The sequence below is a fragment of the Egretta garzetta genome, unplaced genomic scaffold (assembly GCF_000687185.1).
Source record: "Egretta garzetta isolate BGI_Z169 unplaced genomic scaffold, ASM68718v1 scaffold147, whole genome shotgun sequence".
Lineage (NCBI taxonomy): Eukaryota > Metazoa > Chordata > Aves > Pelecaniformes > Ardeidae > Egretta > Egretta garzetta.
In genome coordinates this window covers 1,151,047-1,169,681 of record NW_009260173.1, presented here as the reverse complement: position 1 = coordinate 1,169,681, position 18,635 = coordinate 1,151,047, and the positions used below count along the sequence as shown (strand labels likewise).

Genomic DNA, 18,635 nt, shown 5'->3' with positions numbered 1-18,635 from the left:
CACCACTTGCACACAGCATTACGTGATTTACTCGGCCCTGACCTCAAAGGCCCCTCTCTCCCTTTGATTTTCCTGGATTCTCATCTATTTTTCTGGACAAACAGCATGAGCTGCAATTAAACTGGGTGATGTACCACAAGTGATAGATATTAGAAAGAATAACAGCCTTTACAGAGCAATGCACCAGAGTTCACAAATGACACAAAAAGCACCATTTAATCCATCCTGTCCATGTCTAGAACTTTCATTCACAGAGGATTACAAATGACACAAAAAGCACCATTTAATCCATCCAAAAGTCTAGAACTTTCATTCACAGAGGATGAAAATAATTCCCCAAGATTCTGTCAGAGGTACCCTTGGGAATAATAAGCCTAAATTTTGGCAATTTCCCCAGTACAATATATTTGTTTGAAAAAACTCCTAACGCAATCTGTTGTTTTTTGTGAGTGTGTGTTTAATCAAGTATTTCAATGCTCTTTCTTCTCAAGCAAAAATCTCTGCCAGTAGATTATGAGAAATCAATGCTCAGCATTAGAGGTGGATAAAATGTTTTGCACAAAAACATTCTCTTTTTTAGGGAAAATCAGATTTAGTGACTCCAAAACAGATTGCAGAGAGATGTAAATATTGTTGTACTGTCACTTGGAAACAAAAATCCAAAAAATTTGAGACGGCTTTATAATTTTTCTAAAACAATGGTCAAAAGATTTTATTTTTGCTCTGAACTGGGCAGTTTTCTTCCTGTAATTCTGAAAATTTTAATTGACAAAAGAATTCATCTGGTGCTCATAAACAAATCCGCAGTAAAAATTAACTCGTAACTGTGAATTCATCCCAGAACTTCCCAAAAACCCTGCAGATGTGAAAAATAATTTTGATATTTATGTTTTCTGCACCCAGTGCATACATTAACAATTTAATCTTCTTGATTATTTTATTACCAAGCTGTATTATCCTAAGTCATTATCCTAAATTATCCTAAATTATTGAGCGGAGTGTCCATCAGAGCATCTCACCACCAGAGTTATGGAGCCCGGTTACTCTGGGAAGGGCTCAGTGTCCCAGAACGCACTTTTTGGCACCTACCCAAGATTGATGAACAAACGGGGCTCTCCCGCAGCACCATGGAAAAGGACGGCTTCAGCTAAGATTAAATAATAACTGAAACAACAGTATGATTACAGCAAATTTTCCAAATTTTCTGCATAATTCTGCCTCTCTTGCATCTGCCACCTTACCAAAAAGCATCAAGACTTCAGTGAAATGGGGGAGAATTCACCCTGTTGGGGAGTCACAGAATCACAGAAGGGTTTAGGTTGGCAAAGCCCTTTAAGCTCCCCCAGCCCAACCGCCCCCCTACCCCTGCCCCCCCCCGGGGGGGGGGACCCGCCCCCTCCCCTGGCCAGCCCCTTCCAGTGCCTGACAGCCCCAAGGGGAAGGAATTTTTCCTGATGTCTAAGGAGTCCTAGGAGTTTTCCTAATGTCTAGAGTTGCAGCCCTTCCCTCTTCATTTTTAGTACAAACTGAAAGAAAAACAGGGATTTGCAGGGAAGTTAGAAGTAGCGACGCTTTGCTTTGGAAAGGTTCAGAAGTAATAAAAGCTTGTGAGAAGAACCAGTTGGAGAGTCTCCATGGAGAGAGAGAAAAATGAACAAACTGCAGCGTGGCCCTGCCTGTGGCTGCCCGGGTTCTCCCATCCTGCTGCACGTGGGAGCCCGTTTAAGAAAATAACCACGGACAGTTAACACGGATAACTACACCAGCAGGAGGCTGAACAGTGTTATTTTGTAAAGTCCCCTTTAGGATATGCTTTTTTTTCCTGAATCGTACTTAATATACAAATGAACAATTATTTTCTGGATCCGCGTGAAAATGAACAAGAGACTAGAAAAAAAGCTATGAGCACAGCAAGGCTAATTGGGGACAAACTGGCGCTATTAGTAGATGCAAAGATAATTAATCATCTCCCAGGTCTGGTTCTGTCGCAGCACCTCATACAGATTGCTCACGTATGCAGGCTTTGACGAACAGTACTGCATAAATCACGCAGAATTAAAGGTCATAAAGGCTTAGGAGCAAGCCCCCCCTCCCATCGGTCAGGCCACTGAAAATGTGGGCGAGGGGCTGCCAGCCCGGGGAGGCATCGCCCCACGCAGTCCTTGGGGGGTGCCAGCCCTCGGTGGCACGCAGCAGCGAAGCAAGGGACAACGCAGATGTGCACGAGTCAGAGGGCAGCGCGGAACAGCAGGGTCCGGGTTTATAGGCCCCACATCCAGTGCATTTTAAAAGGTCACTGGTGAGCTAAGACACAGACATCGAGGAGCAGCGCTGTTTAAAATCCTTGCTTATGTGCACAGCTTCCTAAAATCCCTAAAAGTGCATTTGCCATGGTCAAAGATTTTTATGTAATGCTCCCAAGCAGTTCTTGAAAGCAGGCGGGTCGCTGACCTTCTTGCAATTATAATTTCCTTCCCTGGTGACTTCCTTTTTAGATACAACTCAAAGCGCATGCGTAGCACCCAGCATAGCCGGCAGATGGAAATGCTCCGTTTCACACATGGGGGCGTTTTAGTGGACTTGTTTTCAACAGGGTCCTTCCTAACCGATGGATCAGCTGCCGGATTTGTAAAGAAAGAGAGGGAGCTTGGTCTGCTCATTGTGGGTAAGCGTCGGTGCCAACACTGCAATGTCGGTTGGACCAAGCTTTTGATGCGTAATTTAGAAGAACAGATGTTTTATCTGGGAACTTGTCCAGATCTTAAAAAGGGAGTCGTGAGGAGCTCAGTAGCGGCCTCTTGTCGGCAGCAGTAGCCTCAGAAGCGCTGGAGAAGAACTGAGTTCAGGGCTGGATTCCTAGGGCGCAGCGGAGAAGCAGGCATTGCTCGATTGCCTTCGCGAGTGGCGTGTGCCGCGGTGATGAGCGAATTGGCGATCGCCGGTTAAATGGACCAAGCAAAGCTGGACATGTTAATATGGCCGTTATTTTTTCATCAATCTCCTTTTCTCATTCTGTTCTCAAGAAAAAAACCACCCCAAAAAGCCCAAGAGTGACATCTTTCCTTCCCGCCAGCTGCACTAGCAGCAGCAGAGACAAACGGCATGAAGTTTTCCAGGAATGCAAATGTATGAGGCGTCTTTGCGAGATGCTAACTACTGCATTTCATGCAAAACTGAACTAATAAAGACTCTTCCTCATAGATCATGTCCAAATTGAAAGGGGTTTTAATCCACACAAAAGATTTCATAAGGCTCTATCATTAGTCCAAGCACTATTAAGCATGTAAGAAGGTGCCTGCAAATTTATCTTTTACACACTCTTCAATCACTGCTCACTCTTGCCTTTTCTCTTAATGCCCTGGCCAATTTGTACTGTAAACGCCTTAGCGGCTGGGCTGACAAAACGCGATTATCTGCCTGAAACGCCTCTCGGCCATCTTCTCCCTTATCTCCAAGAGCCAGGGCTGCTCACCAGGTGGCTGGGGAGGGAGGAGGAAGAGGGATGGAGGCGGCTGCGTGGGAGAGGCTCCCTGGCACCCTGGGGGAGTCCCATCCCAGGGGCATCCCCTGGGCAGGATCAAAGCCACAGCCCCCTGTGAAATACCCGGCAGCCGAGGAGTCCTCTACCGGCGCCAGGCTTGCTCTGCCTGAAGCCGTACCGGGTGGGGGAGCCATCAGGGTGCTGAGTAAATGTAAAATAACCAGTTCCCACTGAACTCCGTTTTATGCACCGTTACTGTATTCCCGCAGTGGGTTACAAAGCCTGCATTCCAGCACAAAAGAAACGAGATGCCAAGGGCGTTGCTCCGCCACTGGTGATTTCAAAGCGAGCTGCACTACGCCTTGAAAATCACGCTTTCCTTCTGCCGCAGCCCTTCCGCAGGCCGGATAACCGGGGATGCAGATCGCCGTCGCCCGGCCTGGAAGCCTCAGCAATAACGCAAGATGTGGCTCTCCTGAGTCCTTCTTGCTGAGCCTGCATGGGTTGTGGAGCCATGCTGATAACGGTGCTCGAGGTGGGGAATCCTGAGCACACCCAGAAGCACCGCGGACGGGCAAAGCGATGGCGGTGGGGCTGTGTTATTGGATGGTTCCCACTACACATGTGCCCACACGAATGTATTCAGGCTTTCACTGGTTTTAAATACGTGCAACTCCACCCCTTGTAATGCATTTGCTCCTGATTAACACAGCCTTAATTACGGCTGGAGTCAGATGTGGAGCAGTATTCAGGTCAGGCACAGAAAAAAGAACAGAATGGTGTGGGACTAAAGATGAAAATCCTCAGCAGTGTCACTCCGCTGACTCAGATCAGCAGAGAACTTGGCCCAGATACTCTCCTCATTGACATGTCTGCCCTCTGAGGCCAGGGTAGCTGGTTATTTTGAGAATAAAACCACTTTGGGGACATGCGTGCCACTATCACACATCAGCAGTAGTTCTTTCAGCATTACAAAACTTGCTGGAAATTGTTTGGAGAATTTTCAAAGCAAGTTTTCAACACTTTTCTATTAATCTCCACAGGCATGCTGCTACTCAAAGGTTACCTGGAATAGCTGCAGGCAGCGGAGGAATCACAGAGCGATCACATGAAACAGCCTGGTTGCTGGAAAAAGGGGATATGCAGCTCCTCCTCTGTACCATTCTGACCACTTTTGGCACATTAAATACTGGAAGTGGCTCAGAAAGCCCTTGGCTCAACACCTATGCCTGTTCACCATAAGGACTACTATAGAATGCAAGCACTTTGGAGCCTTCCTAACCAGAGAATGTAGGGTACCTATCGCCAAAAATGTCACTAGAATGTAAGGACTGCACACAGCCGCGCTCCCAACACCCTCCCAGGGTTCATTCCATATTGAAAACCAAAGATTAACCGTACCACCTCACGCACATTACACCTCTAGCCCTATATTATTCAAAGGCAATATTTTATTTTATTTTTTTATTACTGGATTAGCTTCCTCGGCCAGGTAGCAGCGAGGTAGGATGAGCTGTAGCACTGGCACATGGCGATTACATCATCCCGAATTTAGCCTGGCTTAAACAGTTGTGGAACTACAACCTCAGCTGACAACGACATTTAGGGACCTGAGATGTTACCGGCAAATTTTTGCTTCCCTACTACATAAGGAAAGAAACGGGAGACCAGTCCCCAGATTTGTCACTCAAATGTAATGAAAGCAACACAACGTATTTTGCTTAAAGTACAGCGCAACTGCTCAGCAGAGGTTCTATTCGCCATCTGTTGGCAAGCGGAGCGGGTTATTTCTTCAGTTTTATTCTGGGTCTTGACTTGGAGAGACTCAAGACCAATTTCCTTACTGATTCTACTCATTCTACTTCTGAAATAGGGCAATGTTAGTTTGTTTTCTCTAAATTTGTTTATCATTTTCTTCATTCTCCATTGTTCATAGCATATTTCAACCTCTGCTCAGCAGGCTTTTCTTGGTTCATCCCTATCTTCTCCCTGTGAAGCTCTGTGGTCTGATCTGCACATCTTGGCCAGAGCCACTAACGTCTGAGCTGTTTCATGCGCTCTCAATTCGGCCGTTCAGCAGTCACAGCTGGAGCTTTCTGTAATGACGTGACTGCCCGCAGAGATGCTTTACAAAGTTCCACCAACATTTTTCAGTTCTTTACCAAATTTAAGCATAGGTTTAATACATATTTTTTAAAAAAATCTTTCTTAATCTCTTTTTAAATGCTTCTAATTAAGTTACTAGAACTGTAGGTGTCTCTGACATGATGTTTTCATTTCGTATTACAGATTTTCAGGTTTTAAAATGTGAGTAGTTATGGCTCGCTGGGAGGAGAAAACCTCTCCCAAAAGGGGGGAGCATCCTGCACTCCACGCCACATGGGGCACCACCTTCCAGTTCAACTTCTTGGGGTAGCTTGGGTTATAAAACATAAGACTTCCATTCGGTTTGGGTGAAAAATGCAAATTAAACTTTAAAGGAATGTTTTTAAAATATGGCTTTTAAAGTTCGTCTTGGAGCTTTCTCATTTTACCTCTTCTCATCGAGCTAGTTGTCCCTGAAGTCACAAACCCTCAAACGACACCGAGTTGCCTTACCTGTGCACCAGCTGCTTGCGGCTCACACAAATTGCAGTCTCATAGTCATGAGTGACGCACACTTTATGTGGGCTGCACTTCACCTTCAAACATGGATCTTTGGATGGATCAAGGGCTATAAAAAACCAAACATATTAAAAAAGAAAGTGAGAAATGCATATAAAGTTATCTCTTGGCTGACAGATGACAACTGGCTAGAATGAACGCCCCCCAGCTGAGCGAATAAACGCTTTGCCGTCGTTTTCAGACTGCACATTAAATGGAGATGTTGAAGTAGAAAGAGAGCTGGAGACCTTAAAGACCCTGGTTATCCAATACTGACTTGAGTCTAACGTGGCATTCCCATTAATATTAGACATGATACTTTGGGATGAAATTCTGGTATAATAAACTACATCGTGCTACTGTAAACCAGGCGTGTTATTTCTGATTTTTACAGATAAGCATCTCCTGTACTTAAAATGCTTGAGTAGAAGAGCAGTAATAACAATAAAATAATCCTGGGCTTTTATACAAACCCTTACACCATCAGCAGTGCTGTCGGAGGTGGGATTACAGAGCGTGGTGACTTGCTCGCTCAGAGCAAACGTGCCCAAGCTGTTGTCCCTGCTGATGCCCCCCGAGGCAAGCTCCTCCTCTGAAGCCCGTCCTTGAGCTCTTCACCCCCCTTCTGACACTGCCCAACGTTCGCCCTTGTGGTGGGAGCATCCCTGCTCTGGGCTGAGGCTCCGGTTCCCTGAGGAGCGATCGCTGCTGCTTTGTCCTTTTCTCCAGCAGCCTAACGGGACCTGGGGACGCAGAGGGACACACGCCCAGCAATGGCCAGCCCCAGGATGAGGAACACGGCAGGCAATGTTTATGTCAACAGTTCTTAAGTTGCTGGAGAAAAGGAGACGGTGGCAGTACAGGGAGTTTCTCTCCCTCCAAGGTGATGGATGAGTTGCGGTGCCGCAGCTGGTCGGGAGCCTGGAAAACATGCAAAAGGGACACGCGACCCTACACTGGAAGGCGCGAGGTGCCAGGGTTTGCCCTTGGGTACCCGCTTTCCAGTCCTGACTAGGGAAGATCCCACGAACCTTCCTCCTGAACACGTCCATTTACCGATCCTCTGGCTAAGTCCTGCCTCTCTGTAACAGCACACTGCAGGGCAGCGCAACGGGGGACTTGAAGGCGCCAATAATGCCGAACCCTAATGACGATGCAAAGGGGCTCAAGGCCTGCAGGCAGAACATAATGACCCAAACTGGCATTTAGCCAGGGCACGAGGATTCACACACACGCGTGCACACCCACCCTGCTTATCTGAAAAGGGTCCTTGGAGGCTGAAATGGCACAGCAGCACGCTGCCAATAGTCTGAGGGCAGGATCCCACAAAGATCCCCATTTACCTTGTGGTGAACCATTTTCCTCAGAAGCTGGGGGTCTGAGGAGCCCTTTCATTTTTTTCCCTAGGCATAAAAATGTCTCCTAACACTAAATGAAGAAATTAGCACATGGCACGTTACGCTAGGTTTTACTAGAACTGCAGGAACCTTCCCCCCCTCCTCAAATAAATGGCGACATTAAGCGTGTATCAGAGTCTTGATGTGGTAAAATTAGAATTTGGTTTGGGATCATCCTGTTTAGCACCCAAAGGGAGCAAGAGGGTCTGAACTTAGAGGCACGAGCTGCTCCTTCACAGAGGCAAGAAGGTGCTGGTGCCTTAGGGATGGGAGCGGCCGCCGGGGCAGCCTCCTGGGCCCTGCAGAAGCTCAGCGGAGGCAGAAGGTATTTGCTGTCCCGATGGTGCATGAACCTGCCCGCTCCCACCGAGTTCCTAGAGACTGCTTCCTCACATGAGCAGTGATTTGGTAATCTTTGAAATAAAAAAAAAAAAAAAAAAAAAAAAGAGGAGCAATACCATGCTGCGCTGGATATTGCTCCAATTAGAGCCCTGATCCCACCTGGGAAAATCTCTTATAACTACTTCTCTGCAATCAAGTCCCATTCGAGAGGCTGTCTATCTGAATTCATTCTCTCACAAAAGGATGCTTCCAAAGATCAGCAATAAGAGGCATCTGCCAGGAGAAATTAGAAATATTCAAAAAATGGTTATGTGAATACTTTGAAAGGAGCGGTGTCACAGTTGTACAGAGAAATTTCACCTTTGTTTCAGAAATGATTTTCAGATAAGCTTTTTTGGGACATTATTTTGCCATGGATTTGACTTTCTGTTCCTCCTCAGCGTGTTCTCAAATCCCATTTCCCCTCTCCCTTCCCTCCCCACACCATGGCCACTCTTGGAAATGAGCAACTCCTAGTTTCATTTTCAGGATGAGCTCTTCTTGCACGTTCTGATAACTGAGCTTCCCACTTTTACTGAATGATCAGAGAAACTTTGGAAGGCTGCGAGTTGAAGTACAAGAAGTTTCAGGCTTCTACCTGCCAAGTTTCTTCACGTGACAGCAAATGCTCTTCCAAGGAGCAGAGGCTGCTGCTGTTTTCCTGCAGGGCTGAAGTGCTGCAGCCGCCTGCGGTGGGTTAAACAGCCGCAGCTCCGACCTCCTACCACATTAACACCCATTCCTCGTTTGTGATGGGCAATTGAGCTTCACTAGTGCATATGTATCTAGTGGAATGCCTTTGGTGCAAGACAGGGGGAAACCATAAAATCAAAACAAGTGTTAAAAGCTTTTCTTTTAAAGCCATTAAAATGGATAGAAAAGGTGAAGTGAGCAAGGAAGGAGAAAAGACCATCTGTTTTCTACAAGGCATCAACATCCAACGTGTTGCCATTAGGAAAATATATAGGCAGTGTTTGAGGGGCCCGGGTCTGTCCCACTGTGAGGACCAAAGGCTGAAAAGGCTCTCCAGGGTGCTTTGCTGTCGCCTCTTGGGGTCTTTTGAGAAGCAGCCCATCCCCTGCTCTTCACCTTCCCAGAACGCAGAGGGTGAGATGTACGGCAGGTGAGATACACGTTCTTCATGATCTCACTTTGCTCTCGCTGGAGACCAAGTTAAAGACTGAGGCAGGTATTTGACAGGGATCCAAATGGCAAGCCACAATTTCCTTACCTGTGTGTCTACCTAGATCTTCTTAAACCTCAAAGCAGAGTGAGATACCCTCCTCCCACACAGCTGTTAATACGCAAGCGCCATTTGGAGTCTGAAGGGCCAGCAGGTCACAGGTTCAGTGGGCTGATACAACTCAAAGGTCACATCCACACAAAAAAATGTAATGACCAGAACTTCTGCTGGCTTGCAGCTGGCCTTGCTCTTTCACCGGAGCACATGCACATTGTCTGCTTCTGCTGGTGACGCATCCTTCATGCAAAATGCCGCATCAACGGATACCATTGTGCAAGTTGGCTAGGGGCCCAGGGCTAATAGCTGCCAACGTTGCTGGGCTGCGGGGGAGCGCTCCCTGCCCTTGTGCTCATGGTTTTCTATCAGCCAGAACCAGCGTAGGTGGGGACGTGGGTTTAGCCTTGAAAGTCAATACCGGTTTGGCATGAATAAGAGAAGCAAGGTTTCGGCCCACCTGGTCTACGTGACATCATGCACGGTTACAATACTTCGCATTTTTTCACAGCAGAATTTACCCTAATTAAAGAATTATTTCTACTTCAAGAACTCTTTAGGTCTTTTAAGGCAATAAACATTTCTGAAGTACGTACATTCTAAAATGGCATCACACAATACGTGATTGTTAAAAGAAACACAACCTTGAAGTATTTTGCAGTTAAAAAACTGTCTATCAAAAAAGAAAAATATTGTTGGGTGGCCATCAGTTTGAAGGCCAGGAGTAGGAAAAGACATGGTTGGAAATCCCGGTCACTATTTCCTTTTAAATCACACATCAACTCCTCTCCACCTCAGTGTCTTGCTTCTAAAATCTGAAAAGAATAATAATTCTGGCAATAATAATAAATAAAGCTTTTCCCCATCTGCGTGTTGGAGGAATTATATTATGCATGGTGGAAAAGCTCATGAAGATCCTTAAATGGAACACATTATAGAAGCATAATTTCTTATTCATTACAACAGCCCTTACGTACGGCTGAGCACAGTAGAAGGAAGTTTATTAAATAGAAGCAAAAGTGTGGGCTTTGTCAGAAAACATCACAAACCCCCACGATCTGGGGTGTATTGAGTTATTTTTCCACTCATGCAGAATGCATGATCCATATGAACATAAAAGGTCAAAACAGGGATTTATACGTCTGCAAAGTTCCTCAACATGTTAAATAAGTTTGGACGGTTGTTCTACTGCTAAGCAACACAAGCCCTAAGGAGAGCTCGTAATAAGAAACAATTTCTGAAATATGCTAATCAAAGATCAGGCTTTGTTAATCAGATCCCTACATGACTAGGAGCAGCTGCTCATCATCTGCAGAAGAAAAGACCCTTGGGAATAAGATGAAACATAACAACCATATTTGTCATCACAGTTCTTTTTGTCCTAAAGCAGCGAGTACGAAATCTTTGAAATTGAAGAGCCAAAAGTACAAATAAATAAATGAAAGTGGGAAGAGGAGGGAGAAAAAAAATGGATTTTTTTTATTATAAAGATGTTATTTTATCAGCTTGAAAGGAAAACTACAGCCATCCCTTTTCTACTGCATGTAGTTACCCAGGCGAGCAAAAATACCTTACGCCTGGCTGCAATATGTGAACGTTTGTCTGGTTTTTCTTTAGACTGAGACTGCAGGTGAAGTCGGGATGGTTGTGCTGACCTGACAGCGGCTGAGGACTGGTCCAAAATTTTTGGAGGGGATATGTGTGCAGTCAGTATTGGAATTAAAGATTTCGCATGAACACACATCCTTGGAGGAAAGCCCAGCTCAGTCACCCTGCCTATCTTTTGGGAGTCCAGGCTCCATAGCTCCCTGTCCTGAGCTTTTCCCATGGTGTTGAAATGCCTGCACACTGGTCTCCAAGGGAAGGGTCCATCCCAGGAGACTGAAATATAGACTGAATCACAGGGAAATACAGTATTGCACATCTCCCAGTATAAACATTTTCAGAAGTTTTTGATCCTGGCAAAATTTAGAATTTCTGGCATTTTATCTTGGCTCGAAAGTCCAACTCTTCCTGGCTTAACACCTGGAGGCTTCTGCTGCTGACATTTGTTTTCAGGCCAGCTATCCTGGAACCCCAAGCTCTGAAGTCTCTTCCCATCTGGCAGAGAACAAGTGACGAAGTGTTTAGACGGGCTAAAGTTTCTGCTTCGTTGGCCACAACATTTCTGTCGGAACACTGCGCTCTTGGCCTGCTGGCTCTGTGGGGCCGGCTGATGGCACCGCGCAGGGAAAGGCTTTCCCCCTGCACTCAGCCACCCCAAACCTGAGCCAGGCCCCTTCACACACAATGCAGGTGCAGGATGGGAATTCCCGTCATTAAGAGGCAAAGGACTTGCATTCCTTGGTTTTAGCCAAGCTTTTATTATGCACAGCAACCTACGTTCCCCATTAAAACTATAAATCTTCTGTGGTTACCTCACCGAGATACCAGAATAATTGGTAAACAACAAACACCAGGGATTGCCTCAGACCATTAACAGCCTCCTGAGGGTACGCTGGCATCTCTCTCCCATACCAAGAGGACTGCAAACACCAACTGCATCCCAAATCCCTTCCCTCCCAGCTCCCTGATGCAGACCAGCTTATGAATGATCGCTTATGAACTGCGCACGCTTCCCGCTCCCTCCCCGCACCACTCACCCACAGCGGGAAGCTTGCAAGATAAATCAGTGCTGGACAAAGACCTAAAAACGGTGTTTGAGGTACTTTTCCATTACGTTTCATGTTTTTATATATTACCATTATAAAAGAAGACTTATGACTTGGAGGGAACCCCTTTGCTCAGACACCACAGCGGGAAGCTTGCAAGATAAATCAGTGCTAGACAAAGACCTAAAAACGGTGTTTGAGATACTTTTCCATTACGTTTCATGTTTGTATATATATTACCATTATAAAAGAAGACGTATGACTTGGAGGGAACCCCTTTGCTCAGACGACAGCAGTACAGGGAGAACTTGCTCCACAGGCTGTAGCTCCATAGGCTGCAGCTGTGGGTCACCCTATTAATCACGACAGAGGGAATTTATTTTTCACACATTTGACTTTCAAAGGCTGATAACAAACAAATACTTTCAATGTCTTGCAGCAATGGATGTGTAATCCTGCAGAAACTGTACCACTAGTTCACAGCAAGATTTATGAGCTTGATTTTGTTTTTATGACCATTCATTTGGGGGAAGAGAGGAATTTCAAACTCATGGGTGTTTAGTGGAGCTGAAACAAACTACACACTCATAAAGAAATGGCATTATGTAAATATTGGGGGTTTTGTTTTCAAAATTGCCTGACAATAAGTACTATGATCACTCAATGACAAAAATACTTCTGCATAATGAAATGTCAAGAGCAGTTGATTTTACGCAATCCCTTTGGAACTGTTCTGACTGCACGAGAAAAGAAGAACATCTGTCGAGAAAGGTATGATGGACTGGAAAATGGGACCTGCTGTCTTCGAGGCAGAGATCCTAGTGCCTATTTTAAGACAAGAAAGGTTGATAATAAAACAAAGCCTCTCAGTTAAACGATGCATTACATTATAGGTGTGCATTGCAATATTACCGTGTATTACTCGATTCCAGCGATACCGCACAAGCAAGCGCCAGCAGGGAAGCTCGGCCCTGGCCGTACGAGGCAGCAGGCAGGGCGCGGGCGCGCGGGCGCTGCGAACGCAAGCTGGCCTGGGGGGGAAGGCCGACTCCTCACCCGCCTTCCTCCCCACCCAGCGCTAAGCTCAACTGGCAGCTAACATCAGATCTGAGAGGCAACGTTTCACATCAGCATCTTGTCTCCTCTTACAGCACGGTGACAGCCAAAGAGAAAGCGTGATCAAAGCGGCTAAGCAGTGGCTCGGAGGGATTTTACTACATACGTCCACGAACACCATCGTAGAGCAAACATGCAAGAAGCCATGCAGCCGGCTTAAACATGGATTATTAAAAATCTCTGCAAACTATGCCCTTGATTTTTGCTAGGAAAAAGCCACGCTTGCAACACAGGATAGCTAAAACCAGTTTTGGTTTTAACATTTCGTTTGTTCAAAGTAAACCATAGGCCTCCCCCCAGAATTAGAGCTTCTGCCCAGCGTTGAAGCAGATGATGAATTTATGCTTTCTTTTCTTAAGGTGCACACAGCCACACGTATTAACTTAAAGAGCGCTCAGGTGAATATTGCTCTGCTGCTCTGTGAAAACGATAGCTTTCAATGCTCCAGTGGTAAACCCCAAACAGTCCACGTGCTGAGGTGTGACTGTCGGTGGAGCTTAATCCACGTGCAGTGGGACTACCCCATCGCCCTTGTGTGAACAAGACTCCCAAGTGAGCCCATGGCAGACTTCCAGGCTTTTGTAGACATGCAGAACATTTCTGCCTATACCCTTTCCCCAGATTTTCTTATTTTACAGCTTGGTAAGTGGCCACATTGAGTGGCTACGACTATGTTGTTTACTATTTATTATCATATTTGAGAAGTCGCAGCAGTCCAGTGAAGTTCCCACTGACTGGAAAAGGGGAAACATAACCTCCATTTTCAGAAAGCGATAAAAGGAAGCCCCAAGGAACGACAGGCCAGTCAGTCCCACCTCTGAGCCTGGCAAGATCCTCCTGGAAACCATGCTAAGGCACATGGAAAATAAGGACGTGATTGGTGACAGCCAATGGGGCTTCACTAAGGGCAAATCGTGTCTGACAAATTTGGTGGCCTTCTATGATGGCGTTACAGCATTTGTGGATAAGGAAAGAACAACTGACATCATCTACCTGGACTTGTGCAAAGCGTTTGACACTGTCCCACGTGACATCCTTGCAAATCATGTCTGACAAATTTGGTGGCCTTCTGTGATGGTGTTGCAGCATTTGTGGATAAGGAAAGAACAACTGACATCATCTACCTGGACTTGTGCAAAGCGTTTGACACTGTCCCACGTGACATCCTTGTCTCTAAATTGGAGAGACGTGGATTTGATGGATGGAGTGCTTGGTGGATAAGGAATGGACTGGACGGTCACACTTGGAGTTGCGGTCAGTAGCTCGATGTCCCAGTGGAGACCAGTGATAAGCGGTGTTCCTTAGGGGTTGATACTGGGACCAGTGCTGTTTAACATCTTTGTCGGTGACATGGGCAGGGGGATTGAGCGACACCAAGCTGTGTGGTGTGGTCGACACGCTGGAGGGAGGGGATGGCATCCAGAGGGACCTTGACAGGCTTGAGAGGTGGGCCCCTGAAAAGCTCAGGAAGTTCAACAAGACCAAGTGCAAGGTCCTGCACATGGGTTGGGGCAATCCCAAGCACAAATACAGGCTGGGCAGAGAATGGATTGAGATCAGCCCTGAGGGGAAGGATTTGGGATGTTGGTTGCTGAGAAGCTCCATGTGACTCGACAATGTGCTCTTGCAGCCCACAAAGCCAACCATACCCTGGGCTGCATCAAAAGCAGCGTGGCCAGCAGGGCGAGGGAAGGGATTCTCCCCCTCTACTCTGCTGGTGAGACCCCACCTATGGCCCTGCGTCCAGCTCTGGGGCCCCCAGCACGCAAGAAGGACATGGACCTGTTGGAGTGAGTCCAGAGGAGGCCAGCAAGACGATCTGAGGGCTGGAGCCCCTCTCCTATGAAGATGGGCTGAGAGAGTTGGGGTTGCTCAGCCTGGAGAAGAGAAGGCTCCAGGGAGACTTTAGAGCAGCCTTCCAGTGCCTGAAGGGGCCTAAGAGAGGGACTTTGTACAAGGGCCTGCAGTGATGGGACAAGGGGCAATGGCTTTGAACTGGAAGAGGGTTGATTTAGATTAGACAGAAGGAAGAAATTCTTCACTCTGAGGACGGTGAGGCACTGGCACAGGTTGCCCAGAGAAGTTGTGGATGGCCCATCCCTGGCAGTGCTCAAGGCCAGGTTGGACGGGGCTTTGAGCAACCTGATCAGGTGGGAGGTGTCCCTGCCTGTGGCAGGGGGATTGGAACCAGGTGATCTTTAAGGTCCCTTCAAACCCAAACCATTCTACCATTCTATGATTCTATGAGGGTAACATTTCTTCTCAGAGCTGGTATTGCTAATAACTCTGGTGTTAAAAAGCGTTATTTAAGAACAGATTACACACGCACCACGCCCTCACCACACCACCCCCCCACCCCAATATAAACCGCAAAAGCTTACCAATGGTTTTTATTCTGGTTCTGCAAGTCTTGGCATCAATCACCCTGCTTCATTAGGGAGAAAATCGGTGTTAGCCCTCCCCCAAGTCTAGGGGAGAACATGTCTTCGATCAACAAGCTCAGATATTTAAGCCTCTCTTTCTCTCTCACATGCTCTCCCTCTGCATAATTACTCAGAGCAATTTGCATACAGAAATCAATTCAGCTGAAAATTAATTACCGTAGGCCCGAATGTTTCAAACATGTATGTGAATTATTTTCAGCAAATGGAATTTCTCAAGGCGGTTAAACAGTAACATCTCAAACTGTCAGCATTTGTTCCATCACTGCGCAGTATTTCTGCAGAGTTTTGTTTTGGAGCACTCGAACATTGGAGTGGCTGAAGACGTTGGTGCAATGCACAGAAACATCTATTTTAATTTTTACAGGCACTTTCAAAAGTCATTTCTTATAACTGACATATAATTGCTTTTGACATTGCTGAGGGCCATCCAAGGCAAAAGATGCTTCAAAGGACTCTACAGATTTCCTTTCCAAAGCAAAGGATAAGAACCCGAGTATTTAAATGAATTTCCTTGACAAATATGCAGAAATCCGATGCAGTGAAAGCAAGTGAAGGAAAGAAAGAAAAGATAGGCCTGAGGGTTAGGAAATGTGCTTCCAGAGGGGGATGTGATAGTCCGTCACGGCCATCGGCGTAGGTATTTGGCTAGCAACCAGTAGAGAGACATGTGCAGGACTGGAGTTGATTTGCTAGGGAGTCACAAAAGAGAAGCTCCTGGTTTGATTTCTGACAACGAATCGTTATGATTTGTATCTCCGTACACTGCAAATGTGTCTCAAATACCTCCCTACGCTGGGGCGGGGTTTAAATATTTCACATACGTAGGTGCGCTTAGCCAATACCTTTCTCTTTTTCTTTTGAATCTGAAAAAATCCACTGGAAAAAAAAGAATCCGTCATATACAGCTACATCCTCGCTTTGTTTTTCAGCCAGCACCGGGCGCCCTTTTCACAAACAGCTCTCCTGCCTGCAAGGGACGGGTGCAACCACCACGCACGTACCGAGAACTCGCACCAGTTCCCTAAAGTATGAGCTGGCATCGGTGCCGTAATGCTTCCCTACATTCCACGCGCTTCCCCTAGGTGATGATTTGTGCTTGGATGTGTCATACCCGGGGGGTGTTTCGGCATACCCTGCTAAGCTGAAGGCAGAACAGACCTAAAAACCCCACAGACAGAAGGACATCGGTCAGATGTTCCATTCAATTATTAATTCCAGGAGGTGGTGAGGGTACAAAAATAACCCTGTTTGCAGGGACTCACAGCACTTTGGCAGATGTTTAATGACAGCAGCTCGCCAGTTTTTGTTGTGGAGCCCCAAAAACCCCCGGGGGGATCCAGCTGCAAGCTTCCTGGAGTGGGAGGAGGGAGCTTCAAAAGATTGCTCTGATCTGTAGTTGGTGGAACACGAGAGAATGAAGAAACCTCTGCTTCTACCTTGCAGGGAGGACACAGCGTCTGCCTTAGCAGATCCTCAGCACAGGAGCAGAGCGAAAGCCATGACGGTTTCCTCCGGTCAGCCTCGGCTCTCTGCTTGCTTTTCAACGGCGCCCTGAAAGAAGGCACCCAAGCGCCTCCAACCCCGGGCATCGGCGGCTCACTCTGGCACATCTCACCCTGCCAACATCTGGGGACCCTACCAGCGCCTGGGGACCCTACCGGTGCCTGGGGACCCTGCCAGCATGGGCATGTCTCTTGCTGCAGGGGGGCTGTTGCTGATCCCAGCCCGCGGTGCCTCTGCGCCCGGCCCCTCCTCAGCCCTGACCTTCAGGCTCAACCTTCTCACCCGTGAACGTGAAGAACAGAGAGGGAAAGCGCTGGGGTCTCTGGGCCCGTGGAAGTGGCTGGCTGGTAACATCCCCCACAAGGACTGCAAGTCAGATTTTAGTTTTGCAAGAAACTGAGGCTGCATTTTCCATCTCTCTGCCTCAACTTGGGTCCTGTGACACCGGCCCATTCCCTTACATCTTCAGATCCTAGCACCAGAGCAGAACTTTGGTTTTCTCTCTCTCAAAAAAAAATCTCCAGTAAGATTTTATTCTCATTGCTGCTGGGGAAATACTGAAAATATACCACAAAGATTTTAAAAAATCAAAGCCACGCAAAAGACTCCAAATCATCATACTAAAAAAAAAAACCTAAAAAGTATATTTAAGATAACTGAGATTTCTAGATGCTTGGACTTGAAAATCCTATGGCAGTTTTGAAATGACGAATGCAATTTTTCCCCGTGAACTGACCTAGCCTGTTCCGAATTTCTGTTACACTGGCGTGAATTATCATTTACTTAGTGGGATTGCATTTGATGCCAATTCTTTTACTCCAAAGTCAATGAAAACTAAACAGGTTACACCTTTGCCAGAAAATAATATTTTAAATTATTCGTGCATAATTAAAGATAGGCCTTCCTCATTTCAGCTGAATACAAACGTGTATTTTGATTTGCTTGGGGAGAAGTTGCGTTGTAAGTCATGGACACTTCTGTAATACTTCCGAGGCTGCTGTAATTTAACGGAAGCAACAGTAGAATGGGAAAAAATTTACTGCAATTTAATTCAGAGAGCGAGCTCGTGAGAAACCAAGCCCTTTTCCAGCTTTGATTAAGAGCTGTAATGTGGTGTAATACTGTGAGCCACGGGTAGAAAAAAATAAAAGTGAAACAAATGTAGGTGGATCTAGAACTCCTCTGTATTGTTCAGAGAAAAATTTCTTACCAATCAAATGTTATCAGTCTTCGTTAATTGTTTTATGTCATTAAATCTCATTTGAATGCCTGAAGAACGTATCTTTTAATGCTTTTGTTTTAGAAGTAATGCAGAAGCGCATTGCTGTTATTACTGATTCCATGGTGAAAAATGAGGACCGAACGGCTGGTTTTACGAATCGGTAGTTCAGCATGCGGAATTACGATTCTTCCCCCCCGCAGCGCTGCAGAGCCGGGCGGGCAGGAGGAATTCCACGTGTGAGTCCCCTGAAAGGCTGCAAGGTTGCTCTGTTTGTCGACAGACCGGCTGTCAGCGCTGTTAGGTTACAGCAGCTCCCAGCCAGGCGCCCCGCGGACCCGTACAAACTCCTATTTCAATGTTAAGCTAGAGAAGACATTCAGCCCTGCAAACGAGAAAACCTCTGCTTTTTCCATGAAGTTCCTTTGCTCATTTGCTAGAATAAGCGAAACAGAAGTTGGCCCCAGTCATTATTGGCTAATATAATATAATATATATGGGGGTTGGACTAGATGACCTCTAGGGGTGTCTTCCAACCCAAAACATTCTATGATTCTAAAACA

At 46.4% G+C, this 18,635-nt stretch overlaps 1 protein-coding gene across 1 annotated transcript in view; it reads right to left on the bottom strand.

Moving 5' to 3' along the window:
- SPOCK1 (SPARC (osteonectin), cwcv and kazal like domains proteoglycan 1) overlaps positions 1-18,635 on the bottom strand; it is a 312,440-nt gene that overhangs the window by 124,842 nt on the left and 168,963 nt on the right. Inside the window, exon 4 of the mRNA XM_009641751.2 lies at positions 6,080-6,194. Within this exon, the coding sequence (XP_009640046.1) occupies positions 6,080-6,194 (115 nt within the window). The remainder of the gene's footprint in view (positions 1-6,079; positions 6,195-18,635) is intronic.